The 25,940-nt window shown below is 47.1% G+C and overlaps 9 protein-coding genes across 9 annotated transcripts; 5 read left to right on the forward strand and 4 right to left on the reverse strand.

The window, feature by feature from the left end:
• Nucleotides 1–4,696: 4,696 nt before the first annotated feature.
• F4822DRAFT_432130 (RNA-binding domain-containing protein) lies at nt 4,697–6,524 on the forward strand (the record flags this gene model as incomplete). Its single annotated transcript, XM_051461591.1, has 7 exons — nt 4,697–4,898; nt 4,973–5,039; nt 5,202–5,295; nt 5,351–5,536; nt 5,608–5,659; nt 5,723–6,177; nt 6,240–6,524. The coding sequence occupies 7 exons, from the start codon at nt 4,697–4,699 to the stop codon at nt 6,522–6,524; spliced, it is 1,341 nt and encodes a 446-aa protein (XP_051311057.1).
• Nucleotides 6,525–8,570: 2,046 nt separating this feature from the next.
• F4822DRAFT_432131 (signal recognition particle, SRP9/SRP14 subunit) lies at nt 8,571–9,092 on the reverse strand (the record flags this gene model as incomplete). Its single annotated transcript, XM_051461592.1, has 3 exons — nt 8,571–8,863; nt 8,930–9,008; nt 9,069–9,092. 3 exons carry the CDS (start codon nt 9,090–9,092, stop codon nt 8,571–8,573), a joined length of 396 nt encoding a protein of 131 aa, XP_051311058.1.
• A 250-nt stretch (nt 9,093–9,342) lies between these two features.
• Nucleotides 9,343–12,327, forward strand: F4822DRAFT_412671 (uncharacterized protein). Its single transcript, XM_051458970.1, has one exon. It carries the CDS (start codon nt 9,528–9,530, stop codon nt 12,000–12,002), a length of 2,475 nt encoding a protein of 824 aa, XP_051311059.1. The 5' UTR covers nt 9,343–9,527; the 3' UTR covers nt 12,003–12,327.
• Nucleotides 12,328–12,412: 85 nt separating this feature from the next.
• Nucleotides 12,413–14,926, forward strand: F4822DRAFT_340437 (uncharacterized protein). Its single transcript, XM_051455790.1, has 5 exons — nt 12,413–12,778; nt 12,874–12,932; nt 13,021–13,098; nt 13,190–13,894; nt 13,952–14,926. The coding sequence occupies exons 2-5, from the start codon at nt 12,918–12,920 to the stop codon at nt 14,567–14,569; spliced, it is 1,416 nt and encodes a 471-aa protein (XP_051311060.1). The 5' UTR covers nt 12,413–12,778; nt 12,874–12,917; the 3' UTR covers nt 14,570–14,926.
• A 1-nt stretch (nt 14,927) lies between these two features.
• Nucleotides 14,928–17,233, reverse strand: F4822DRAFT_340427 (PLP-dependent transferase). Its single transcript, XM_051455789.1, has 2 exons — nt 17,078–17,233; nt 14,928–17,018 (listed from the first exon to the last, which is right to left on the reverse strand). The coding sequence occupies exons 1-2, from the start codon at nt 17,123–17,125 to the stop codon at nt 15,240–15,242; spliced, it is 1,827 nt and encodes a 608-aa protein (XP_051311061.1). The 5' UTR covers nt 17,126–17,233; the 3' UTR covers nt 14,928–15,239.
• Nucleotides 17,234–17,491: 258 nt separating this feature from the next.
• On the forward strand, nt 17,492–19,211 carry F4822DRAFT_438153 (Metallo-dependent hydrolase; the record flags this gene model as incomplete). The annotated part of the gene is made up of 2 exons (XM_051462485.1): nt 17,492–17,497; nt 17,850–19,211. The coding sequence occupies 2 exons, from the start codon at nt 17,492–17,494 to the stop codon at nt 19,209–19,211; spliced, it is 1,368 nt and encodes a 455-aa protein (XP_051311062.1).
• A 51-nt stretch (nt 19,212–19,262) lies between these two features.
• Nucleotides 19,263–21,074, reverse strand: F4822DRAFT_340460 (SPX domain-containing protein). The gene is made up of 3 exons (XM_051455791.1): nt 20,763–21,074; nt 19,836–20,702; nt 19,263–19,754 (listed from the first exon to the last, which is right to left on the reverse strand). The coding sequence occupies exons 1-3, from the start codon at nt 20,803–20,805 to the stop codon at nt 19,315–19,317; spliced, it is 1,350 nt and encodes a 449-aa protein (XP_051311063.1). The 5' UTR covers nt 20,806–21,074; the 3' UTR covers nt 19,263–19,314.
• A 710-nt stretch (nt 21,075–21,784) lies between these two features.
• F4822DRAFT_412680 (DnaJ-domain-containing protein) lies at nt 21,785–24,395 on the forward strand. Its single transcript, XM_051458971.1, has 5 exons — nt 21,785–21,985; nt 22,051–23,458; nt 23,526–23,716; nt 23,771–23,880; nt 24,006–24,395. The coding sequence occupies exons 1-3, from the start codon at nt 21,876–21,878 to the stop codon at nt 23,649–23,651; spliced, it is 1,644 nt and encodes a 547-aa protein (XP_051311064.1). The 5' UTR covers nt 21,785–21,875; the 3' UTR covers nt 23,652–23,716; nt 23,771–23,880; nt 24,006–24,395.
• Nucleotides 23,751–25,859, reverse strand: F4822DRAFT_340495 (cysteine protease ATG4). The gene is made up of 4 exons (XM_051455792.1): nt 24,976–25,859; nt 24,744–24,912; nt 24,459–24,683; nt 23,751–24,394 (listed from the first exon to the last, which is right to left on the reverse strand). The coding sequence occupies exons 1-4, from the start codon at nt 25,496–25,498 to the stop codon at nt 24,013–24,015; spliced, it is 1,299 nt and encodes a 432-aa protein (XP_051311065.1). The 5' UTR covers nt 25,499–25,859; the 3' UTR covers nt 23,751–24,012.
• Between the last annotated feature and the right edge of the window lie 81 nt (nt 25,860–25,940).

Consider the following 25,940-nt stretch of genomic DNA (forward strand, 5'->3'; position numbering starts at 1 on the left):
ATTTTCGGAGCGGGAACTATCTTATTATCCTTGTTCGATCACCTAAACTACCAACGTGTACTAATACGACTTTCCCCCCTTCTTCTTGATGCAAGTACCTTGTTTTAAGTATTCGTGGATGTACACGAAGGTGATGGCCGTGATGGGTCTAGTTACTTTATGCATGTCTCAAATGATGAGAAGTAGGCAAGGCCACCTATGATATTGCAAGGCGGCTATTGATCGTCAAGCTCAGACGAATACGTGTAAAATAAAAGATATTTTCAGATGTTTAGATCGAAGCTCGTAGAATGGATTGGTCCTTGGCGTTCAGCGTAACCCTATCGATCCCCATAGTATGACATATAGAGATGTAGCGTCGATAATTTCCGGTTTTATAGTAGTAGTGGATAGTAGGGCTAGCCTGTCAGCACCCGTCGACGGCGCGTATGAATCGTGGACTAAGCTTATGCATGTACGTACGCTATGGAACGAGTGATCGAAGCCCACCTTATGATCGGCATACCGTTTTTACATACCGAGTGTAGATGTTCTTCCTATTATATATACCTTAGTTAGCATATATAGTTTGGATGATATAGATAATAGGTAAGTTAGTTTTTTGGTTTTTTTTTCTCTCGGAGTTGAGACGAGGATTATTAACGGATTTGGAACCGCCTTATTCAGCAAAAAAGAGGGCTCGTTGGATTGGAAATGTTCCCCGGTGTCAGAGTTGCTTTGCATTCCCTTGGAGCGTGTCCGGTTACAGGCTTTGAAATATAATTCTGCGGGACCACCTCCACCTTGATCACCACCATCCACCATCATCATTACTACCATCGCGTCAATAACAAAAATCCGAGGTTCTTGAAAAAGGAATAATAAGAGGATAATGGGGGTATTATATACCTATTTACTTATATAATAGGTACTTCTATGCAATATGTTGTGGCTTTAGTTAGGGGTGTAAAATCAGATAACTGATACTTCGGATGAGCGGCATAATATTGTGTTCGACCGGTGTGGAATTCCTCCTCCATATTATTTGACAAAATAGTCTTAGAGCTACAGCCACGTAAGCCTCTATCTGCCTTACACAGAGAAGAAAAATACATACCTAATGCATGAATTAGAAAATTTACGCATGCTAGATAAGCCTCTAGGCACGATTAGGGAATATAGTACCTACCCGTAAGTATGTTCGTTGAAAAGGCATCAGATACGAGTGGGCAAGGAATAGGTAATTGGAATGTATCTTAACGGCGGAGGTCCGAGAATTATTATCGACAATAGATATATCAGATATTGTAACTTAGAATAAAGAATATTTATAGGTTTATAAGATATTGATTAATATAGACAAGATCTCATAAGATCGATATCGCCATCGATGTTGCTGCGATGTTAACTCATTAAAAGTATGTACTTTATAAAGTATGGATAATGGTGTGCGGATGTCTGATGCTAGTGAACCACCCATGCACGGATAATGTACCGTAGAAGGTATGAAATTGGGCGGGTACCTTACCTTACTTTTATTTCGTACTGTAGCTTCCCATCAAAGCTTTGCACGGCAAGTGGGGACCGTAACTTCTGATGGATCTATCTATTGTACCCATTGTATGTTTCGAGTACCTGGAAATGTACTTAAGTATACCTATCATACATGTAAGTACATTACGTCTGTTGTACACATGTACTTTTCTAAGACAGGGATGATAAAAGTAGAGTTCATTATGTACCTATGCATTAGGGCATGTAGTGGGTTTTAATCACGATTACGGGGCTATTTTTCCTCTTCCCGAGAACAACCAGTGGCCCCCCACAAACAGACCAATGAGAGAAGAGGGTTCAGCTGACTCGGACGCGGTAATCTTGTATCCATTTTGGGGGCCGGTGCGTTCCCAATCGTTTTTCCCAATCGCGCGTTTTGCTTTCAGCCCAAATTCCCATCCGTCCACAACCAGCATTCGAACGCATCTCCCCAGATTTTTCCTTTCCCTTTCCCATTCTCGTCGATATTAGGACTGGTACCCTCTCCTGCAGCAGCAAGCATATCAGGATTCCAAGTTCAGGTACGTACGTATGAGAGCAGCCGCCGACCATCTGGTCGCATATGCACACCCTTTCTACCACCTACCACCCCTAGCTGGGTTGCTCTGTTATTTTATTTGATTTTATTTGTTTAATGAAATTTTTTTTTTATCCCCGATCCTATCAATTTTTTTTTCTTGCACACGCGCCCAGCCACTCGCTGTACACAACGCGTGCGCAACACCAGCAAACAGGCGTCGCTTTTGCCTCGTCTGGCCCTACCAAGCTTATCTCAAGCTACATTTACACCATTCACTTATCTATCTGTTACCAGGAAGGAGAGACACGTTCTATTTCTAGCCTCAACTGCTGGATTTGCGCGTGTGCTCACCTTCTGTATTACAGTGTGTGAGTGTGGTGTGTCTCGCAAGGTGGCCACTACCCATCAAGTGCTGCTACTTCCTGATATACTAGGTGCTTGCTTGCTTGTTAGGCTAGGCTAGGCTGGGTGGTTGTGGTGTTGGTGCCGGTGTACCGTCCGGCCGCACCTTTGTGTCGTTTTCCCTCCTGCATTACCTGCCGTACCTACCTTACCTACCTTACCTACACACGCCATACCTGCCTCCAGGGCTATTCTACCTACCTGCAATCCCACTACCCTCCTTCCTAAGCTACCCGTATACGGGACCAGCTTACATAGGACCTTCTGTCAGCACCGCTAGCCCATTGTGCAATACGAATGCAGCAGTGCTGAATCACACACGCTACAAGCATTTTTGTACCTTTCTGGCTGGTTCTTTGTTTCCCCCCCAAGCCTTAGTTACCTGCTGCTGCATCTTAGTTCCCTCCCCCTTTTTTTATTCCCTCTCAGCTAACGAGGGTCCCCGAAAAGATTCGACACACTCCTTGTCACTTCGAAGGCTCACCCCTCCAATACAGGTTTACTTACTTACGGCCTGCTACCAGCACTTTCGTTGGTACATTACTATCGGCGGAGAAAAAAAAAATCTTCTCAGACAAGGCGGCTAAGCTTTCACAAAAAAAAAAAAAAAAAAGGTCGTTACTGAACGTATTTAACTATGGGTAAGTCCACACCACCATCTTGGGATATTCTTGAGCGACATGAACATCTATACACCATAATTATTTATTATCAATTCTCAATTGTTCTCCTCGTCTACTATACACCAGGGACTCGCGTGTCTTCCGAGCCTCCTCGCTCGCTTCGCCCTCTCGTCCCATCTTGTTCCATATCCACATCCCACACTACCTATCCTGCTTCGTACGTGCCTACATACGTACATACATATATACTACTACCTCTTTCTGCACTTGCATACGCCCTGGCTGTCGAATCAGATCCTTCCTTAGCTTCTTGTTAACGGTATTCCTTCCCACCATTCTTGTATTGGGGCGTAAAAACAAAATGCCTCTGCGACGTGTTACTGCTTCCGCTAATACCTTCACACACGCATCTGGCTTGTAACAACCCACAACAGCAGCGGCGGCGGCAGCAACAAGACCAGCAATAATAACAGTTGTAGCAACAGCAGCAGAAGCGGAAGCAGTAGTACTAGCAACAGCATTACCATTACCCGTTTCCATATTCCTACCTTTCCTACCTTTCTTCCCACGCCACCCTCTCCCCACCCAATCACACTCTTCCCTGGTCCTCCTTTTCTCGATTCACTCCACCAGTTTCTCTATCCTAACCTGGCCTACCCTTTGTGCCGTTTTATTCAAGCCGCATCCTATCCCCGTGCCCTTTAATACGCCGCACTTCCCCCCACCCCCGTCCCTTGACGCTCGCTCTCCCCTTCCCGATCCACTAACGGTCTGGCCTCTTGAACACCCCCCGTATGCAACGACGGCCCGCCCAAATTGTCACAGTTGACTGTCCAAATTGACTTTTTGTCGCTTGTCCAATACTTCTACTTTTCTTTCATGTTCATTTTGTTTTGGGGATCTTGACTTCTAACTCACGATATTTTCAATAGCGGATTCAGGAGATACTTATCGCCCCGTTAAGGTAAGCCAACTGAGCCACCAGACCCTTTTCTGAATTTTGGACTGGGTATTTTCCTCAATTCATCCCGGGAATATTCGTTCTGCCTTACCTACGTTACCCTCCTTACGTTGGTTGTTCTGAGCGGCGGCAAAACCCTAAATAAGAACCCACCTGTGCGAATTGGCAAACCGCTTGTGCCTGAAAGCTTCTCTCCACACGTCATCTTTTCGCCTTTGAGCTGGGTAAAGAGGGGCACCGAGACGGGACCTAGCTGAACTCGGGATATATATAAAGTTTGCTGATATCAAAGAACCGCTTGCAAGTCGTGGACGTTGTACCCTAGTCCGATTTGCGAGGAATTTGTTATTATTAGTTGTCTTTTTTTTCATCTCTTTTTGTACTATTTCCCAACCAGTTTGTTTGGGGAAAAACCCGGAACATCACAACTGATTCCTTTACAATCCGTCCTCTTCCGGGGCGCGCTATTTTTTGTTTCTAATGCCATATGTACCCCGCCTAGATGCTGACAGGTTGCAGCGCGAGAGATCTCGCTCGCCCCGACGTGGTCGTTCGAGGAGTCCAGGCCGCTCGGGTCGCCGTCGATCATATTCACCTCGCAGCCGGTCTCGAAGCCGGGAGGATTATCGTAGATCGGACAGACGATCACGATCTCCCATGACTGGAGCTGGGGCGACGGTTGGAGGATCAGGTTCGGGTTTCGGTGGACCACCCCAACGGACGTACGAGGAACGTGCTGCTGCACGCGAACAAATGATGAATAACATTCGCGAGACGTCGCAGCAGGACCGACGTGTCTACGTAGGCAACTTGTCTTACGACGTAAAATGGCACCATCTCAAAGATTTCATGCGACAGGGTGAGTTGATATTTCTCCAACGAGTACTAATCATGAAATTGCGGTTCACAGCTAACTATTTGATGTGCTTGTAGCTGGCGAAGTACTGTTCGCTGATGTTTTATTACTTCCGAACGGGATGTCTAAGGTGGGCTTCTACACGTGATTCATGGCTGGTTTTTCTCTTTGGTTCTCTCTCCTCTGGCTCTTGTTGGAATTGATGGATTGACGGGTTGGGACATTGTCCGTGGGTTTTTGTAGGGATGCGGGTAAGTAAAAAATACCTATCATGGATTGGGAGTACTTCAGCTAACTGTGACCTAGAATTGTGGAATATGCTACAAGGGAGCAAGCCCAAACAGCTGTTCAGACTCTCAGCAACCAAAACTTAATGGGTCGACTCGTCTACGTTCGTGAGGTAAGGTCAATTATCTGGCTTTCTTTGCTCTGTGAAAGGCTGAATTTGGAATTAGGATCGTGAAGCGGAACCTCGATTCATCGGCGCGACTGGAGGCCGCGGCGGCTATGGTGGTGGCGGAATGCAAGGCGGTTACGGCGGCGGTGCTGGGGCTGGCGGCTCTGGCGGCTCTGGCGGCTACGGAGGTGGAGGTGGCGGTGGCGGCATGGGTGGCGGCAATCGCCAGATCTACGTGTCCAACGTTTGTTCATTCCCATCCTCTTTCTCAATGCTAATTTAGGTGGTTGGTTCCGGTATTAACTATGCCAATAGCTTCCATACACTGTTGGCTGGCAAGATCTCAAGGATCTGTTTCGACAAGCAGGTCAGTAGACTGTTCTTAACTGATACGTCTTCCAAGTGAGATACTAACTTCTATTGGTGCCAGCTCGCAATGGCCAGGTAATCCGGGCTGACGTTCACTTGGGCCCGGATGGCAGACCCAAGGGCTCTGGAATCGTCATGTTCGAGCATCCCGAAGATACTCGCAATGCCATTCAACAATTCAACGGTTTCGAATGGCAAGGTCGCCTACTCGAAGTTCGTGAGGATCGATTTGCTCACCAAGGCGCTGGTGGATATGGCCGGGGTGGCTTTGGAGGCCGTGGTGGTTTTGGCGGTGGTTCCTACGGTGGCCGAGGAGGTTTCGGTGGTGGTCGTGGCGGCTTCGGTGGCGGCTACGGCGGACGTGGTGGCTATGGTGGACCCGCCAGCAGCGGCGGCGGCGGCGGCGGTGGTGGTGGCGGATATGAAGCCGCCAGTTCAACCCCTGCAGCTCCAAATCCCTTCACCGATTTTGCCACAGCGGGGACTGATCCGAGCGAAATCATATACGTTCGAAACGTAAGTATATATAAATTCCTATCAACTGCTTTGGGGGGTTTTACTAATATCTCTTTTGCTAGCTTCCTTGGTCTACCAGCAATGAAGACTTGATTGAGCTGTTCACGACGATCGGCAAAGTTGAGCAGGCCGAAATCCAGTACGAGCCTAGTGGACGATCTCGGGGGACCGGTGTCGTTCGCTTCGATGGTACTTCGACTGCAGAAACGGCCATTTCAAAGTTCCAGGGCTACCACTACGGCGGGCGACCTCTTGGCCTAAGCTTCGTTAAATATGTCACTCCAGGTGGTGGCGACAGCATGGACACGGATACACATGGTGGTCTGACTCAAGACCAGATCATGTAGGGTATCGTTTACGAAAGACCCCATTGACATCTACCCCTCGAACGTGTTCGCTGATGTTATATCCGAGGGTCAGGGTACGATATCGAGTTCCCAGCCAAGTAATAGATGATTTTCCCCTTTGAGATTTCGTCGGCTGGAACGCGCAAATTTGCTCGCTCTTACATATCATGTACTATTCGCTTCCTTTCCTTCTCGTTTCGCCTCTGCGCTCGTTTCTTTTCTCTTTTCAACATGTACCCCCCTTCCGGCAACGGCGGTAATCCGAGTTTCTCACGCGAAAAAGATTTGCCGGGACATAAGACAATCATTATCGGCAACGAGCTCCACTATAAACAGTAATATTATGGAGAGGATGGGAGATGGATGGATCTGGGTGTGTTGATTTGTGGTCGGCCTATACGACATGAGGGCGATAGCAATCAAGACTCAGCGTTTGGCAAGACGCAGAAAAAAAAAACTTTTCTATTTCCTTTTATCTTAGCGTTATTAAAAGGCGGTTTTATCAGGTTCATGATGCCTTGCGAGGAAATGAGAAAGCTTGAGAAGACGCATCAAAATTAGATTGTACCCTTGCGAATAGCATTCGGAATTTCCAGAACTAGGTGGCGGTTGGCCTATTATGCTGTACTTGGAGGCAGCCCTGGATTGGCAAGACGTTTTAGTGAGAAAGGCGTAGGACTTGTTCGGTGTGCCTATAATGTGTGGTATCTCAGGTCATGAACAGCCGGGCTTGGTATGTGCAGGTTATCGTGAGCTGGTTTTATTTGTGTGCATTATCATACGTGTGACTAGACGGCAAAGGACGAGCTAACAGTCATGGATTTCGGATACGGTTGCATCACCCTGGCTTGCAAACAAGGCAGGCGAAACATGTGGAAGCTTTGTATTGTGTCTATTAAGGTGTATCGGATATCTTGGATGCGGCATCAATTGCATCTTGTAGCAGATACCTCGTTGCATACCTAGGTAGTGATACCAAATGCGTTTGATTTCCGTAAGTGAGTTATGGGATGCCATCTTGTTTATAAACTAGGTACCTCCCGCGGTTGTATAGGCGTAATACTTTTTAAAATAGTCACTAGTTGACTCTGATTTGCATCTTGAACTTGACGGTTGGTGTTACTGTGTCTGTTTGCTCTAGGATATATAGACGTATATATATCTTTAGATTTCTTCTCGGATTCATACCAATGAAACCCTACACGTACCTAGGTAGATTATAACACATCTACATTATAAATTACTCGTCTCGAACAAAACACGGATATAATCAACTCATTTACCTACCTCGACTGCTATTACTCCACGTCGAATATCCACAAGATCAGAAGTCCATCCCGTTCGCAGGACTGATGTGTGAGGTCCACCATAAGAAATGTATCGCCTGCAGGCGGGTATGGGTAGAGCTTAAGAAGCTTGCTAGCTGTGACAACAACAACAACCCAAATGAAAAGTGCCCAGAACATTTGTGTATGTACGTGGGCAACCCGCGCAAACCTACTATGGGTGAATGTAAAGACTGTAGGACTACCAGGGAGCGGCAAGGTGGTCTTGATAACGACGGTTAAGATTGCATCATTAGCGATAGGGCGCTATGATTGGGGGTGGGCGTAATGGATTCACATCGCCGTGGAGATAAAACGTGCAACAATTCGATAGAAGAAGGCAAGATGAGCAAAACAACTTTGCTAGGACCGGCCCCCTTAAGGATACTTTTATTTGTAGGTAGACTGCCGAGCGAGACTCAGATGTATGCTTTACTATAGTAACACCTGTTTTCCCTCATTTCCCTTAGTAAAACTTGGTGTTTCTAAGGCCTTTCGGGGACGTCTTGAGCACCCGGTTTCTCAGTTATATGGGCATACGAGATTGTACAGCCTTACTGACAACGATATCGAGCGGAAGTCTAAATCGGCAGTCATGGAGGCGACGTTTCGCATTTGACATTCGTAGCGATAGGTGAATGGTCGCGCCGATATGCGATATCCTTTCAAAGAGGGAGGAGGCGACAATAGGGAGATTAGATATACTAGCAAAGCAGGCGAATCAAGTGCCGGTAGCAGCGGTAGTGCCCTTCTTCTTCTTTGCTTTACCCTTCCTCTTACTGCGATCTCTCGGTTTCAACGTGGTCATGCCCAATTTGCAAACTTCAGCATACTTTTCGAAAAAGATAGGAAGCGTATCGGGATCGACTATGGTGGATAGCTTAATCTTCTCCTTGCGACGTTCCTTGCCTTTCGCATTCGTTGCTCTAATGAGCACGGGCATCGGTCTCGGAGGGTGTAGATCAGGGAATATGGTATCGCTTGTCGACTCTGGTAAGGATTGGCCGTGGGATACTAGAATAAGTATGTTAAATCAGAGAGAACCATGAGGTTAGGATAGTCGACTCGAGCAAGGCGTACATCTTTTTTGTACTAGGACTATAGAGCCATGGTCCTTGCTTTTCTTCTGATCAAAGAGCTCAGTGAGCTTGACGAAGAACTAGGAATAGTTCAGCAAAGAGCACAGTTTCCATGACAGGGACTATATGTAGGTACAAACCTCATCATTGCTTAGGTGTCCCATCGTGAAGTAGATTTGACGCCGGATATCAATATCGAACGCGGCCCCGCTTCCGATGATGATAGTGTTAGATGCCAGGGAGTTGGAACAAAAAGTTGAAGGTGGTGGCACTGATGGAAAAAGGTACAAGTAGTGGGGTAGAAGTACCTTCCTAGGTACATCTTTCATAAGTATATACATATGCGTATATGGATATGCAAGGTAAATAAGTGTCGGCCCCATATTTAGGTACCCGCTACTTCATACTGTACTAGGAATCTTTTATTTTTTTTCTCAACTCTCTTATTACATACGAAGTATCGCGACGACGAAAAACTTCCAAACATAATTTCATCTACCATGCAAAATGCGTCCTCTATTATGAGAATATACGCGGTTTCCATCTCATGGTATTAAATAGAATTGCATGTTACTCGAATATCGCAATTTGTCGCTAAAATGGGCCCACGGAAATTATCACTCCCTTCCTCACTCTTAAAAGAGTTAGAGGCTCAACAGCCTTCATCCTTCACTGGAGGAAAAGGAAGACCAAAAAGGCAGCTCTCAAGAAGAGAACAACGTAAAGCTCAAAGAGTTCAGAAAAAGCAGTCTCGACGCCCTCAGCCACGTCAGATAGTTGAGTCGCAAGGGCCAAGACGACTTTCTCATCCATCCGAGGACGCATCCGAGATTGATGAAGATGAAGATGATGGAGACAACGACGATGGAGACGCTGAGCCAGACTACGGTGGTTTTGACTCAGAAAGTAACGAAGATGAAAGTGTCCAAGACGAAAAACCAAACCAGTTGCGACCCTCCAAAACTGCGCAACAGAGACTCGCCCAGGATGATGTAGAGATCGCCGACTTGGAAAGGAAACTTGGTTTAAAGGGAAGGAAGTCCCTACCCAAGTCATTCCAGGACGATGGCCTCGGAAACTTGTTAGATGGCTTGGATGACGACAAAGAAGACACTGGAGCAACATCGAATAGGAAGCGCAAAGCAGAAGCAGACGAGTGGTTAGCTCAAAAAAGGAGGAAAGCACAAGCTGCTGCTAATGCCCTCGCCGCCAATGAAATTTTCGGTAACAGCGATGGTGAAGACGAAGACGATAATGAGAGTGGGAGCGGTAATGATGAGGATGAAGATGACAACTCAGACTTGGGTGGATTCGATAGTGATGATGACGAAGAGACCACCGATGATGTATTTGAGGGCGTTTCAGACGAAGATGGACCCAAGCCTAAGAAGCCACAGCGAGAAAATCCTTACGTTGCTCCCACGACAGGAGTTGCCAAATATGTTCCACCTTCTCTCCGTAAACAGTCGGGTTCGGCCAACGAAGCGGAAACCCAACTTCGAAGACGAGTTCAGGGGTTAATCAATCGTCTTACAACTGACAATTTGATTGGAATAGTCAAAGACATCGTAGCTTTATACGACACCCACCCGCGACAAACAGTCACCTCCACAATTACAGATCTTGTTCTAGCCCTAGTACAGTCACCAGAAAAGCGGCCGGATTCCTTTTTCACAATGATAGCTGGGTTTATTGCAGCAATGTATAAGGCCATGGGAATTGCTGTCAGCGCTCACTTCATACAACAACTCGTTGATGTCTTTAGCCAACACTACGAAAAAGCATCCGGCGATCAATCTGACTCTGGTTCAAAACACATTGTGTCTTTACTTGCTGAGCTCTACAATATGCAAGTCGTCGGTTGCAACTTAATATTTGATTATATCCGACTCTTCCTAAATAACCTTTTGGAACTCAATACAGAATTGCTTCTGAGGATCATCCAGCTCTGCGGACCATCACTCAGACGTGATGACCCCCACGCGCTTGGGGATATCGTCAATAGCATCAAACTCGCCAACTTTAAGAACATATCAGTCAGGACGAGCTTCATGATTGATGAGATGAAGAAGCTCCAGAGCAACAAGACCAAAGCTGCAACTCGCAACAAGGACCTTGCGGACCAAAGGACTCAACTCAGGAAACGAATCAATACTCTAGGTGGCTCCCAAGATATCCAACCTTTCCGTATGGGCCTCCAGGATATACGAGGTGCAGATAAGCATGGGAAATGGTGGCTCGTCGGAGCTAGTTGGTCCGGCGCTCATAGTGGACCTAATGACCAAGGTGAAGCTTCGAAGAGGAAAGGGGATGTCGAGGACAATGACGAGGTAAGCGGGATGATGAAATCTGGCGACGATGGCCTAGGCATTCCGGACCTTTGGCAGCTGGCCAGGGAGCAGGGATTCAATACAGAGATACGACAACGTATTTTTGTAGCCTTACACGCCGCTACAGATTACGAAAATGCCGAATTGCTGATACGAAAATTGAGGCTTAACAAACACCAACGAAAAGAGATACCGGAAGTAATCGTCCGAAGCAGTGAACGGCAGTCTCAGTATAATCATTATTATACACTAGTAGCTACCAAATTTACCGGAGACCGAGAATTGGCTTTCCAATTCCGACGATGCTTAACGACGCGGCTCAGAAAGATGGGAGAAGATATCGATGTTGGTGACGGAGACGACGTTGACCCCGATGACGCAGCTGATTATGATATGCGATGGGTATACAACACGGCGAAGATGTACGGGTCGCTCGTGGCTACCAGGGCCCTTCGCCTGTCAGACATCATCAAACATCGGAATCTTGCGGTTCTGCAGGAAAAGGCGCACATGTTCTTCGAGGTTATGTTCATATCCATATTCCAGGAGTGTAAACGTGATGGGTTGAAAGAACTCTTTGATGGATTGGACGCAGATCACGCTCGAGGGGTTCGGTACTTTGTAAAAAAGAATGTACGCCAAACAGATCTCCTGAAGGGTAAGAAGGAGAAGACTTCACTCAAGAAAACCTGCGAGGTTGCAGACCAAGTACTGGGTACTTTATTGGTAACGGAGTCACTTTAACGAAAAGCCATCTAAACTTGGTACCTTGTAAGCTGAGTCCTGGCCTTTCCATCTTGTCGGGGTCGTGTCAAAAACATTAAATAAGTGGCGATTGCCTCTTAGATAATAATTATATATCCCGTTGCCATCGTTCATCTATAATATTCAATATGTGCCCCTATTACATTCGAAATACATATATGGTACGTAGGAAGGCAAGGAGGTTGGGCTTTTATCCGCGGTTATTTTCGGAACAACGGCGGAAACAGCGAAAATGATTCGCTATGAAGGTTAGAAGGGTACCAGGTGGGTGCCCATATTTATGTACATACCATACTATAGGTAACGTCGATACGCTAAAGGATACATTACCGAAACTTTATTGTTGGGCCAATAATTAAGTCAGTTGCGTACCTACCTGTTTTTTTTTTTTTTTTTTTTCTCTCTCTTAGTATACTTAGGTACTAAATAGACGGTAAAACACGGTGGACGGAACGTCAGAATCCAACGCCCGGACCTCCAAAATTTACCAAGCAACTCCAAAAACACCCGCGGGTCTCAACTAATCCCAAATCCTTTACAGACCATACATGCAAAATCTCATCTTCTACTCAACCCCAACTTACTCCCCTCCTCCTCCCTCTCCCAATTGAGATTTACTCTCCCTTTTTTGCTTTTCTAGTTGTAGAGAGGCAGACTAGATATCTATTTCGGTTAGATAAGTTTATACACATTATGTTGGCCAGTCGTTTAATACCGCGGACTACTGTCCGATCTGCTTTCCGCTCTTCTTCCTCGTAAGTACTGTTGTTATCTTGCTAACCGAGCTACAAGCTTAGTCCAGCTCCCATAAAAATAACTCGCTTGTCTGCTAACCTGATACCACCCCCAGTCTCCCTTCAGTCCTGACTCCCGTCTCACGATGGAGGAGAGGATATGCTACTGAATCAGGTCAATACCACCTTTTTTATTATTATTTTGTTCTTCCTTTGCGCTCCCTCGTCCATCCTTCCCCATCGCTAACTAACTCGGCGCAGAGGAGAAGGATCTTGTCATCATTGGCGGTGGAGTTGCCGGATATGTTGCTGCTATCAAGGCTGGTCAGGAAGGCCTGAAGGTGCGCTATATTAACCAACACAGCATACATCAAACCCACTCTGCGCGCGCAAGAGGAAGAAACCCCGTCTGACGATTAACCCCGTGATTAGGTCACCTGTATCGAAAAGCGCGGCGCACTCGGCGGCACATGTCTCAACGTCGGCTGTATCCCTTCGAAATCCCTTCTCAACAACTCCCATCTATACCACCAGATCCTTCACGACAGCAAACCTCGAGGTATCGAAGTCGGCGATGTCAAACTCAACTTACAAGCCATGATGAAGGCCAAAGACACTTCCGTTACCGGTCTAACCAAGGGTGTCGAGTACCTCTTCAGGAAGAACGGCGTCGAGTACATCAAGGGCACCGGTTCCTTCGTTAACGAACATGAAGTCAAGGTCCAGCTTAACGAGGGCGGCGAGACGAGCGTAATCGGCAAGAACATCCTCATTGCTACCGGTAGCGAATCGACACCGTTCCCCGGCCTTGAATTCGACGAGAAGCGCGTTGTCACCAGTACCGGTGCCCTATCCCTCGAGAAGATTCCCGAGAAGATGATTGTTATTGGTGGTGGTATCATTGGTCTTGAGATGGGCTCCGTCTGGTCGAGGCTGGGTGCTAAGGTCACCGTCGTAGAGTTCCTAGACCAGATTGGCGGCCCCGGTATGGATGCTCAGATTGCCAAGGAGGCGCAAAAGGTCTTGAAGAAGCAGGGCATAGAATTCAAGCTCGGCACCAAGGTTGTCAGCGGTGATCCTAGTGGCGAGAAAGTGAAGCTTGAGGTGGACTCTGCCAAGGGTGGCAAGCCCGAATCTGTCAGTATCACTCATATACGTGGGTATAGAGATTCTTTCTAACCTAGACAAAAACAGCTCGAGGCGGATGTTGTCCTAGTCGCCATTGGCCGCCGACCTTATACCGCTGGCCTCGGTCTCGAGAATATTGGTCTAGAGGTCGACGAGCGTGGCCGCGTCGTTATCGACTCGGAATACCGTACCAAGGCCTCACACATCCGCTGCATTGGTGACGTCACATTCGGACCTATGCTTGCGCACAAGGCTGAAGAAGAAGCCGTCGCCGCCGTCGAGTATATCAAGAAGGGCTACGGCCACGTAAATTACGGCGTCATCCCGTCCGTCATGTACACCTACCCTGAAGTCGCTTGGGTTGGCCAGAACGAGCAGGAGCTAAAGAAGGAAAACATCCCTTACAAGATCGGAACATTCCCCTTCAGCGCCAACTCGCGTGCCAAGACCAACTTGGACACGGAAGGTCTCGTCAAGATGATTGCGGACCCCGAGACGGACAGGTTGCTGGGTTGCCACATTATCGGCCCCAACGCTGGCGAGATGATCGCCGAGGCCACCCTCGCGCTAGAGTACGGTGCATCGACGGAGGACATTGCGCGCACATGTCACGCCCACCCGACGTTAGCAGAGGCGTTCAAGGAGGCGGCTATGGCGACATACTCGAAAGCTATCCACTTCTAAGTTGTGTAAATATAAAGAGCGGGTAGACGGGAAAAAAAATCATCAGGGAGGCTAGCATCGGTGTAATGGTGTACATTAATACATTATGTGGGCAAAGTAAACCATATGTCTCGTGAAGAGTTTCTATCAACATCGAAGCTAGTAGGGACCCCTTGGGACGATATGTAGTGTACTTATGCCATGATGCCTTTCCTTTGTTAATGGCGATTTTTATTCATGCTTAGGCTTGAGGGTATCTCACATTTGTATTGGTTGTCATGCATGTTGATTATCCCTTCAGACCAGTATCTAGAAAGAAAGTATAGACCTATAGAGCTCCCCATACATATTTAAATGCGCGATGTACGTATAATGGTATATGATAATCATAGAATGGAGTATATCGCACAAAGCGCAAGACGATCGATTATAGCGGTAGTTGATTCGGAGTTATAATAGATAAATGTTCGATCAGGATACATCACGATTCTAGTCGTGGCCTGTTATTTGTGATCGGCGGTGAGGTCGTGAAGGGAAGACAGGGAAGGAAAAGGGAGTACCAGATCGATCATCATGCTAAATAATTTTGCTATATTTAATAGATCTATCGCTATGATGGATGGTATCAGTCTTATTCTCGTTTTCTTTCGCTCTTCTCTATGAATCGAGTCTTCCTCGTCTATTCACTTATCTATTCGCTCACTTGAACCAACTCAGCCGCCTTAAGTGCCTTCGTGAAGACGGCTGCTAAATCATCTTCTAACCCGACACTGATCCGGAGTAGGTCCGGGTTGACGCCAAAGCTAGCGGCCCAGTCCAGCTCTTGATAATGTGCTAGGACGACGTATGGCGATGTCAAGGTGAAATTCGTGCCAAGACTTGGACCTTTGGCCGTCTCGAGGGCATCGTGAAAGGCCACGGCGTGTGCTTTGGTCTTTAGCGTGCATGATAGTAACCCGCCGTATCCACCAGTCGGCAGCTTACACACCTCGTAGTTCGCTCGCGTGTCAACATACTTGGGGTAGTATACTTTAGCGACTAACGGGTGCGCGTTCAATACGTCACAAATAGCTTCAGCGTTGGAGTTGACTCGGTCAATTCGGGACTTGAAATCGCGGCTATTGCGTTCCATAAAAATGACATCCTCGGCCCAGTATGTGTCCTCGAACTCTGCATTCATGACCGATTTTAACGAGTTATAATACCGACTATTGGGGTTAAGGATCATGCTGCCGCCCATGACGTTGCAATCTCCAGAAAATATCTTGGTGAGGCTGCTCACTACAATGTCGGCAAAAGGAAGGACATTGACGTTGACGAACGTGCCGACTGTCTCGTCCACCACGACGGCAAAGTCGTATGTGTCAGCTAGCCGCCGGATACGTACTAGATCGGGACAAGATAATAATGGGTTACCGGGGAACTCGCAAAAGAGGCCTAGCAACCTCTCTCCATTCTTTAAGCGGCTTTCCAAGTCGTCGAGATCGGCAGAGGAGCCACGGCCGTAGAAGATAGCGCCGGGGCCAAATTTCTGCAAGATCTTGAGAGTGTCTACATACGGAAAACCAAAGTTGACGCTCTTCTGAGGTTCTCGTGCCCTGAGAAGGGCTTGGTGGCTTGTGAATATAGCGTTCATGCCACATGGGACGAGATATATATCGTCCTCTTTGAAATTCGAAATCCCACGGGCGTTGGAGTCCATGGTCGGGAATGCAGTAGTGCTATCCAGGTCGATGTCAGTAGTTAGAACGCCAGCGATACGGCGTCGAATGGCTGATTTAGCATTCGCAACTAGGGAAATGTCAAGATTTCTCCCATATCGCTCCTCCAAGAATCTTGAGGTTTCAAGAGTATCTGTTATGTCGTTGTCGGTTGTGCCCTCCAGAGTTACCGGGTAGTGGCGGTTTGAATTCGCCCCGTTGGCAGTATCATCGACGGAGGCTGTTCGTCGGTATCTTTTGGGACCGCGACATAGCTTCTGCTGGGCCGGGCGGGGTGAAGACACCTCTCTTTCGGGAATTAAGATGCCCTCTTTAAATAGACCGTGGCAAAACTCAGCACGACGGCTTGAAACGCCGTCACCAGAGTGCTGCCAATATTGCTTGGCGAAAGGGAAAGCCTCAGCGGTACAGAGGATCGCCGAGATAGAAGGCGCGGTGGACTGGAGCGCTTCTGAGGGGTCCTTGGACGGGTCCAGAACCAGGTGAAGGACGTCAAGGTTAGCTAGAGCGGACTGCGGGGCCTTGTCTCGGATGAAGCTGAGACATCGGTTTGCGATCTTCTTGGTTGGGAATAGCATGGCCTGCTGCTCAGCCGTGCCGTACTTAGCTAGGATGTCATGGGCAAAAGCTTGGATGCTCTTATGGATGAAGAATCTCGGGTAGCCGGTCACCATAGTGCCGAGCACCCATTGTTCGCCTTCCTCGTATCCTATGTTGGCTTTCCATGTGGGAAGTGACACACTCACGGCCTAAAGAATACATTAGCATCCTTTATTCGGAGGAAGAGATGATAATAACAAAGACTCACGTGAGCGGTATTAGGAGGTATTGAGTCTCCCAAATCAATTAAAGGCATCGTGATAATATTCTTTTCGATGAGCTATACAAACGTAGAAGATATTCCCCGTCTCAACCGGCGGAAATTGTAGACGGTGTGAATTAGGTTATTCGAGAATGAGTCCGGAACGTGCTCCCATGTATTAGGAAGAACGGAAACGGGCACGGGTACGGGTACGGGTACGACGAAGCGAGGACTAACTACCTAGGTAGTAACATTACATGTAGATATTTTATGAAGTACATATACAAGCTTCAAATGCTGTATAATGTTACAAGGTGCCGGGATCGGAGACAGAAATTTCGAAATGACTTACAGAGACGTACACTTAAAATGTTACTAACCTAAATGAATTGAATTTTAACTATACATGATTGGTTCGCCATGCATGTACCTCTTAACTTACCCCATATATCATGTATGTATTTTCTTCGTATACACATGGATACATCTTTGTGTTACCACGCATTACGTTAGCTAAGCTCAATATAACCTATATTGATAAGTACATTACGGGATTACATCACCTTGCATCTTTACATCTTTACATATGATTCATCCCACGCTCTGATGCAATTTTACTACTCTTTCTATCGTTAATTAATTTCTAAAATATGGCTACTTCGAGTCAAGGATAAGTTTTGATTGGTTCAATTCTCGATTTGATAACTAGGAATACGTATCATTACGCTGAATAGTTTGAATTGCGATGCAATTGAATAATGTAATCTTACCGTGCCAGAAATCGGCCAATGATCCAACCCGATGGGATATCATCGTCGAAGACGGCAGAGTCCACCAACTTCGTCGCTCAGATCATACGGTTAAGGAACCATCCCAACTTCTGCTGCCGGCTCTCTGTCATCCACATATCCATCTCGACAAAGCCTTCATCCTTACTTGTGGAAGTGCATTATATGCAGATCTCGTACCTGAGACTGGATCTTTCAATGAGGCCCTTTTGAATACTTCCAAGGCTAAAGAGCGCTATACCGAAGAGGATCTCTACCTTCGAGGCTCCCAGCTCTTAGCGACAAGTTATAAGCAAGGTGTGACATCTCTCCGCGCTTTTGTAGAAGTGGACCATGTCACTGGAGCGTTGCCGCTGACCACAGCGATTCGGCTTAAATCCGACTTCTCCCACCTATTAGAGGTACAGATTTGCGCATTCGCCCAAGATCCTCTCTTCTCCACCACTTACGGGGAGACCAATCGATCTGTTCTCACATCGCTTTTGAGAGAGCACGTCCCTTCCGTCCAAGTTTTGGGTACTACCCCCTACGTCGAGGAGTCACAAGAAGCATCTCTCCAGAATATCGAATGGGCTGTCACCACCGCCATCCAGTACGGTTTGCACCTCGATTTCCATTTAGATTACAACTTGACCCTGCCTTCTCATTCTAGCCAACCGCTAGTATTGTCGGTTGTTGAACTGCTACAGAAGCATAGATGGCTCGAACTTGCCGGCGGTTCAAGGACCATAGTCGTTGGGCACTGTACACAACTTACAGTCCTCTCCGACCCGGAACTCCAGAGGCTTTCCAAGACTATCATTGATAGTAAGCTTCCAATGTATTTCGTTGGCCTACCAACCAGCGACATGTTTATGATGGGCCGGCCAACGTCAACAGCAAGCGGGACGCACGCCCGACCGCGTGGAACTCTGCAGGTTCTTTCCATGATTAAAGATCTTGGACTGTCCGCTTGCATCGGAGTAAACAATGTCGGGAATGCCTTCACGCCTTTTGGGTCCGGTGACCCCTTACAGTTAGCGTCATGGGGTGTAGGTATATATCAAGCTGCAGCAGAAATTGACACAATGACGTTGTACGGGTGCGTAAGCTGGCTAGCCAGAAGGGCCATAGGTCTAAGTGCGGTAGATGGCGACGTAACCCAAGGTCAATCCTTACTAGGCATGCTCATAATCAAGAACAATGAGTGCATCAGGCTCCCAGATGTTGATGGGACTTTCGGATGGGAGATACCCTTCAAACAAAGGACGAGTCTCAGAGATATCGTCTGGGATCCACCTGAAGTTGGGCTGAGATCGATAATAAGGCAAACGTGTTTACCGGACACCAAACCCAAAGGCGACTCCCAGTAGTTAGAGGACAACCTCAATGGTCGGTCTGCCGCCGTATGTAGGATACCTTATTGGCCTGTTCCTTAATGAGATGCGTATGTCCTGTAAATTTATTGTACGATTGTCACATTACGGAACACGATGAATCCGAGTAAGGCCCGAATATTTCCGTATTCCGTTCACGTTCGTTGGCCCGTATCTTCTCCTTAACTTCCTTCGGGAAGTATTCGCGAAGAAACGCAGCGCGGTCAGTATCAAAGTTTTCAATGCCAGCTCTCATGATCACGTCTGCGCGGCAAAGTGGACAGAACCTCTCCCCTTTTCGTGACATCTTGACCAGGCACCGACTGCAGAATACATGCTGGCATTCTAACCGCACCGGCCAGTACGCAACAACGAAGCAGATGGGACAAAGATAATCGTCCAGTTGCGGGACAACGGATATAAGGTCATTGGACATTTGGGCGCATAAATCCTTGGCTACGCTCCCCGCTAAAAGGCGATTAGATCGAATAGTAACAGGAAACTCTCGAGATACGCCTAACGAAGTCCTCTTGTCGAATTCTGTCCAGATTGTTAGTACATATGGGTAAAGAAGGAACGCAGAAAAGGGGCAGAGTCGGGATGGTAGTTCGGGTAACAGACTTTTTAGTATCTTTGTCACTGCTAAATTGTTGATCTCTTGGAATTTGAGTATCTGTAGGAGTAAAGCGTTCATGTTGAGAAACCTGGTATAGGCTTTCCGGCTATTTTCCAGCTTGAGGCCGTGAATTAATTTTCTCGACAGCACTTGGTCTTGGAACCATCGGAGTTGCTCAACAGCCTGGGTACTTGTCCTCGCACCATGATCGTTTTCTCTTGTGGAGAAGAATATGCGGGCGTCTAAGTAAAGTTCAAAAATGTTGCGCCAGGTTTCTAGGTCTCCTCTTGCTTTACGGCCCTTTGAAGGTTTTGTGGCCTGATCAATCTCTTGACCTAACCGCGTAATCTCCTTCCCCAACTTGCTCTGTTCCTCTTCTTGCAGGGCGTCTAGGTTCGAGACATCGGTCTGCAAAATATCGAAAAATTCCCCATCGAAGACTAAGGGTACTTCGACCTGCCGGACCGACAAAAGCTCTTCTTCAGTCGAGGCGGTATGAGCAGAGTTACAAGGCTCAGAAACAGGCTTAGCGTGGTCAGATTCATTCGCAAACGTGTCCTGTGTTCCTTTTGCCTCCGAAGCGATTTTTTTCAAGAAGTCCCGCGTAGATGGTGTTAGTTTTGCATCTATAGCCACGCCATCCTTAAGATGGATGAAGAAGGTTAACCTAGGGCGAAAGTGCTTGGAATCGGCAGCTTTGCCATCTAGATGATAGTGGAAGGCCACGGCGGATGGATCTTTTTGTTTGGCGGTTAATTGAGCTAATGTGTCTTTGTCTAGACCAAGTTCTTGGAGCTCATTGGTGACCTTCTTGATGCATTTCTTGAGCTGACCGTACGGGACAGCTGAGTCGACCCATTTTGGGGGGAAGCCTAGGAAAATAACGCCGGTGAGTAAGGGGGAACCCGGAGAGTGGACGGATAATACTCCACCTTCATGTTGTAAAGACTTCCTAAATTCTTGAGCGAACTTCATGGGAATCGTTACGGGTTATGAGAGGAACTGTGAGGTAGCAATCGAGTAATTCGGTTTTATCCTCAATGCCACTAAGTGACTATGATTTATGCCTGCTAAAACAATTGCTAACTCAAGAAGAAAAAGGGGATTTAATTTAATTACTCAGGGTCAGGTTATACCAAAGTAAGGAATATGGTATTAAAATCAGTATAAGTGAGATTAAGTAATCTTATTAGCTATTATAGGTGTATATAGACCAAGGTCTATGGGTATAATAAATTAGACAGAAGAAGAGGAGGAGAGAAGCGTTTTACTAGTAACCGCCGAGGCAAACATTTCCAGATTATCTAGAAATAAGTTTTAACGCTAACAAATGTAAGTAAGTAGGATCCATTGTATGTACGTACCATCCATGGTTCTTGATGGTACCTTTTTAGTAGGTCGTAGGTAGAGGAGGTGACGGAATGGGCGACCGGGGCGAACCTACTACGTAGCACAGGCAAACGAAGTTGCGTGATTCGTCCTGTGCAACATCCCCTCTGCAGCCTTAGCAGATCTAAGCACTTCGCCCCTGCGCGACCACGCGACCAGTTGCCACTCTAAGCTTATTCAAGTAAAGCGAGCTTATTTTATCTGGATTTTGAAAATTTACCATTATATTAGGACAGTTGCATTTAGAATGTAGATATATGCGTATGTTATATATTAAATATATTACTTTTATAAGATAGTTGAACAGTTTAATAAGAAATGAGTGGCTCAATTGATTGTATGTTCGTATTGATTGAGTACATAATGTGAGTCATATTGCAAATACCAACGTGACCAAATGATTGGTGGCTTTGCTCTGTGTATTGATGAATTGGTATACCTGGGTACATATGTACCTACAATAAGTTGTAACTTTGAGCTAACGAATTTAAGGGTAGCTTAACAGAAATGCGACCCGATACTGCGGGGCACAAAGATAGGTACTTAGTAAATCCATCCACATTTAGTTACCCTTAAAGTATTGGCCTAGACTTGTTTCTGAAAGCCATTTTTTGTCTCTATCGACCTTTGATAGAGGCTCCCCGGATTTTGTCGCGATGGGCGCCCAGCAGTCGTCCACTAAGAGCCCTACATCGAGCGAAAATTCACCCAAGAAAACAGATTACTATGAGTTATTAGGCCTCGATCATCAAGCCACTGATGACGAGTAAGTAGCTAAAAATTACCTGTGAACATATGAGCTTTCAACCTAACCTCTCGCTCCATTCTTAGAATCAAGAAGGCGTACAGAAAGAAAGCTCTAGAGTTACACCCGGATCGTAACTATGGTGACGTGGAAAACGCCACACAGAAATTTGCTGAAGTTCAATCTGCCTACGAAGTCCTCTCTGACCCCCAGGAGCGAGCCTGGTACGACTCTCACCGCGACGCTATACTACGTGGTAGCGACCCGGCCGATACCGATGCGACTCCTGAATATCATAATGTTCGCCTGACTACCGCCGACGAAATCTATAAGTTAATTGGTAGATTTAATAAGACCGTACCCCTCGACGACTCCCCCACTAGTTTCTTTACCATTCTGCAAGACACATTCGATAGGATAGCTCAAGCAGAAGATGCAGCGGCTGAATGGGACGGATTGCCTTCCGACGAATATCCTCCTTTTGGTTCGTCTAAGGACGACGAAAGAGTTGCTAAGACATTCTATAGCAAATGGGCCAATTTTTCTACTAAGCTGAGCTTTGCCTGGAAAGATAAATGGCGAATTTCTGACGCCCCCGATCGGAGGGTACGCCGGCTCATGGAAAAAGAGAATAAAAAATTCCGAGAAGACGCTGTACGCGAATTCAACGATGCGGTTCGATCTTTAGTTGCTTTCGTTCGTAAGCGCGACCCCCGTTACGTCCCCAATACCCAATCCGAAGCCGAGAGACAGAGGATCCTTCGCGACTCAGCCGCAGCACAAGCCGCGAGATCGAGGGCTGCAAACCAACAGAAAATGAACGATCCATTCGCCGTCCCCGAGTGGGCGCAATCTCGGGGCGATGAACTGCACCTTGGAGAATTTTCCGAGACGGAAGAAGAATCCGAGGTTGAACAAATAGAATGTGTAGTGTGCAACAAAACATTCAAAAGTGAGAAGCAATACGAAGCCCACGAGAAGAGCAAAAAGCATTTGAAGGCCGTCCAGCAGCTTCAAAAGCAGATGAAGAAGGAAAACAGAAACTTTGATCTAAATGGGCGTGCCTCGTCGGGATCAACCCCAGAGGAACAGGAGATAGATAATCACCACAAGGATGATGAGTCAATCGCCACCGGGAACGACACGCTCGATGCTACTCGCACAGCCAATTCTAACGACGCCGATGATGTATCTAAACCCCATATTGAATCCACAAGCTCGAAGACCACAGCCGTTAATTCCGACAGTGAGGATGAAGACGAAGACGATGAATACGCTTCGAGGGATGCTGTAGAAGCCCGGCTTGTGCCTGGGCGGCAAGAAACCTCGAACTCTCTGCAAGTCAACGATGAAGACCTCCCCGATAATCACATTGCTTCCGTCGATGATATACCCCTTACGAGCCAAGAACCCATGAAGAAAATGGGCAAGGCCAAGGCCAAGAGAGAGAAAAAGGCCGCTCGCCTAGCTGCTTCGGAGCTGGAGGATGATTCTGTAAGCGACCACGTAGATTTACCTAGCTAATCATCACGTTGGCGACTCCCGCTGATATTCATAACAGCCGAAGTGCACGGCTTGCAATACCATATTCGAGTCAAGGACGCAGCTCTTCAAGCACTTGAAAAATACAGGTCATGCGGCTACAAAAGTCGTTGCAGCTTCTAAGCCTAATAAAAAAAAGCGGTAGATGCTTATAGCCAGACCATCCGGTGTTATCTTGATACTGTCGAACAATCCCATAAAGGCACCCAGGTAACTCCTCAGCTCAGATCCAACTTATTCTACCATTTAATAACCTCGGGATAGTGGAAGCGTTACCTGATCGTCTCCATTTCCAATTCATAACGCCTCCCAAAGCAAATAACCATGAACTGGTCAAGTCCTCGGCTAGCCAGTTTTGCTTGCCTATTCCTGTAGTAGGTGCTCATGATATTTACATTGCCAATGATCGTCCAAGGTCCTTCATGCTTTACGTTTCACGCCTGACTATTACCTAGTGGTATTTCCCTGGCGCACCAAACTAACAACACGTTGCGCCCAGTGCCCGTTCATTCTTCCTGGGCTGTGTCGTCATCTTCATCGCTCAGGGTTTCAACTTCGTCAATAGGCCCTCCCGATTCTTGCATTTGCGCAGTTGGGTCGTAATCTGACACGTGAATGATGGCTTTGCCCTGGACGTGTTTGACGCTTCTTCGCCAATCCCTCCAATCCTCCTCGTCACGAATTAGAAAGCCGATGAGCATGCTGGGATCCATCTCCTTGATGTGTAGCCGCCGTAGCTTTCGCGTATGGCAAGTATCAATTTCTTCTTGCGTATACTCGTCGGGATCTTCGTGATATGGCAAAACGGGTCGTGTATAGTGTGGGTCAAGGTAGAAGAAATGAAGACCTTGAACTCCAATAAAATAATGCGATGAGGATGGACGTCCGCTGTATTTCTCGATTAGAACCGGGTTGCGCAACACGGACAATCGCGCAGTACAGGAAAACTTACCCAGCAATGCCGATTGACTGTGGCATCTGCAAGGATGCTGTCAAGGCTTCCCAATATACCGGTGTAATTTTGTCAATGCCAAGTCGCGTCCCAACTAAAATCACGGTCGGATGGAAAGTTGTGCCTTCAGGTTTAGCGATCTTCATGAAGTTGTCTTCGTAGACATCAGGACCATCGCCCGTTGAGTAGACGCGTAATGTTGGCTCCGTCGCGTTGGTCAAGGCTCTAAAGTGATCATTAGTTAGCCTTACACCCAATATTGGTGAACCACGCGTATCTACTTACTGAATGCATCTTGCTGTCGCTGAGGGGCCAAACCATTCACCAGGATATTTCCCGCATGCAGAGGCGCCATGGCGTACGAAATTATGTATTGAATATGGTGCTCGTGGATCATCGGCGAACAGTGAAAGAAGCCTCTTTTCTTCCTGGTCTGGTGTACTTCTCCGCCACCCTACAAAAAAATTTAGCAATGACGTGCAATGGAGCTAGCTTGCTCTCTATTAGATTCGCATACCTCGACCGAGACGGTGCACAAGCATGGCATTGGCTAACAAGCTCTGGCCAGATCTAATCATACATCCCCATCCGCTATCCGAAGCAAATCCAGGCTGGTCACTTAACTGGGTCTTGAGGCGCATAGAAAAGGACAGGGCGGAGAGTGCTTTAGGATCTTCCGACTTGGCTATAGGCTCGAATTCTGACCGATATGTCATCCATATTCTAGATTCGAAATCGTCGAGAAAAGCGGGAGGCCAACCTCCATCGAGAGGTGCTTCGTCGTATGCTAGGGACGAGTCGAAGCTGCTCGAGGTAGAATCGGGTGGGGTTGCAGGTAATCTTGCCGGGGCTTGAATCGAGTCTTTGGCCGGTGGTTCAGAAGCTGGAGAAGGGTCTTGCTTGGGGCTCGGGGTGCTATTGTTGAGTTTATAAGAAGAACCGAGGCACCAGACGGGTCGGTCGCGGACAATGTCGTTGGTTGGTTCGGGATCCCAGAACATTTGCACGATACGTCTACCGATGTCTACCGTGGTGTCCATGTTGAGGGGAGAATCGACGGTGTCGTGGATTAAAAGTTTGGTATGGTAGGTAGGTAGGTAGCTTCTAAGACCCTAGGAATGTTGACCGAAACACCCCCAAATAAGAATAGAGCTTTACGTCGCTGCAACGAAGAATGAAACGAACCTAGACAAACACTAATAAAGAAGAATGGATAACAAAGTTATAAAAAAAATAGTATAACGAATCAAGTAGATTAGATATCTATCATGGGAAGGCTAAGTGCTACCAGTTGCCCGTTGCGACGGAAGCGAATGATAAGTAGGGAAAGTTCAATGGTAACTGGAAACTACCTATAGGTACCTAGGTACGTGGGTGGCGGCGGCCTGGTATGACTGTTCGATGGAGAGTGGGCGAGCATAGACGTAGAATAGACCGAGCTGAATTAGATTAAAGGACTTTGGGAGATAAGGCCTGACCGTA

Source organism: Hypoxylon trugodes (genome assembly GCF_022578975.1).
Source record: "Hypoxylon trugodes strain CBS 135444 unplaced genomic scaffold F4822scaffold_8, whole genome shotgun sequence".
Classification (NCBI taxonomy): Eukaryota; Fungi; Ascomycota; class Sordariomycetes; order Xylariales; family Hypoxylaceae; genus Hypoxylon; species Hypoxylon trugodes.

What these genes read in the sequence shown, in the direction of transcription:
- F4822DRAFT_340495 (XM_051455792.1), bottom strand. Translation starts at nt 25,498, where the DNA reads ATGGACACCACGGTAGACATCGGTAGACGTATCGTGCAAATGTTCTGG. An exon ending in TGTGCACCGTCTCGGTCGAG is followed by an intron (nt 24,913 to 24,975) that starts GTATGCGAATCT and finishes ATTTTTTTGTAG; the next exon opens with GGTGGCGGAGAAGTACACCA. An exon ending in GCGACAGCAAGATGCATTCA is followed by an intron (nt 24,684 to 24,743) that starts GTAAGTAGATAC and finishes TGATCACTTTAG; the next exon opens with AGCCTTGACCAACGCGACGG.
- F4822DRAFT_412671 (XM_051458970.1), top strand. Translation starts at nt 9,528, where the DNA reads ATGGGCCCACGGAAATTATCACTCCCTTCCTCACTCTTAAAAGAGTTA.
- F4822DRAFT_340437 (XM_051455790.1), top strand. An exon ending in CTGGTCAGGAAGGCCTGAAG is followed by an intron (nt 13,099 to 13,189) that starts GTGCGCTATATT and finishes CCCCGTGATTAG; the next exon opens with GTCACCTGTATCGAAAAGCG. An exon ending in AGGGTGGCAAGCCCGAATCT is followed by an intron (nt 13,895 to 13,951) that starts GTCAGTATCACT and finishes AGACAAAAACAG; the next exon opens with CTCGAGGCGGATGTTGTCCT.
- F4822DRAFT_340427 (XM_051455789.1), bottom strand. Translation starts at nt 17,125, where the DNA reads ATGCCTTTAATTGATTTGGGAGACTCAATACCTCCTAATACCGCTCAC. An exon ending in TACCTCCTAATACCGCTCAC is followed by an intron (nt 17,019 to 17,077) that starts GTGAGTCTTTGT and finishes TGTATTCTTTAG; the next exon opens with GCCGTGAGTGTGTCACTTCC.
- F4822DRAFT_412680 (XM_051458971.1), top strand. Translation starts at nt 21,876, where the DNA reads ATGGGCGCCCAGCAGTCGTCCACTAAGAGCCCTACATCGAGCGAAAAT. An exon ending in CATCAAGCCACTGATGACGA is followed by an intron (nt 21,986 to 22,050) that starts GTAAGTAGCTAA and finishes CTCCATTCTTAG; the next exon opens with AATCAAGAAGGCGTACAGAA. An exon ending in CGGAGCTGGAGGATGATTCT is followed by an intron (nt 23,459 to 23,525) that starts GTAAGCGACCAC and finishes TATTCATAACAG; the next exon opens with CCGAAGTGCACGGCTTGCAA.
- F4822DRAFT_340460 (XM_051455791.1), bottom strand. Translation starts at nt 20,805, where the DNA reads ATGAAGTTCGCTCAAGAATTTAGGAAGTCTTTACAACATGAAG. An exon ending in GAAGTCTTTACAACATGAAG is followed by an intron (nt 20,703 to 20,762) that starts GTGGAGTATTAT and finishes TTATTTTCCTAG; the next exon opens with GCTTCCCCCCAAAATGGGTC. An exon ending in AGTGACAAAGATACTAAAAA is followed by an intron (nt 19,755 to 19,835) that starts GTCTGTTACCCG and finishes CAATCTGGACAG; the next exon opens with AATTCGACAAGAGGACTTCG.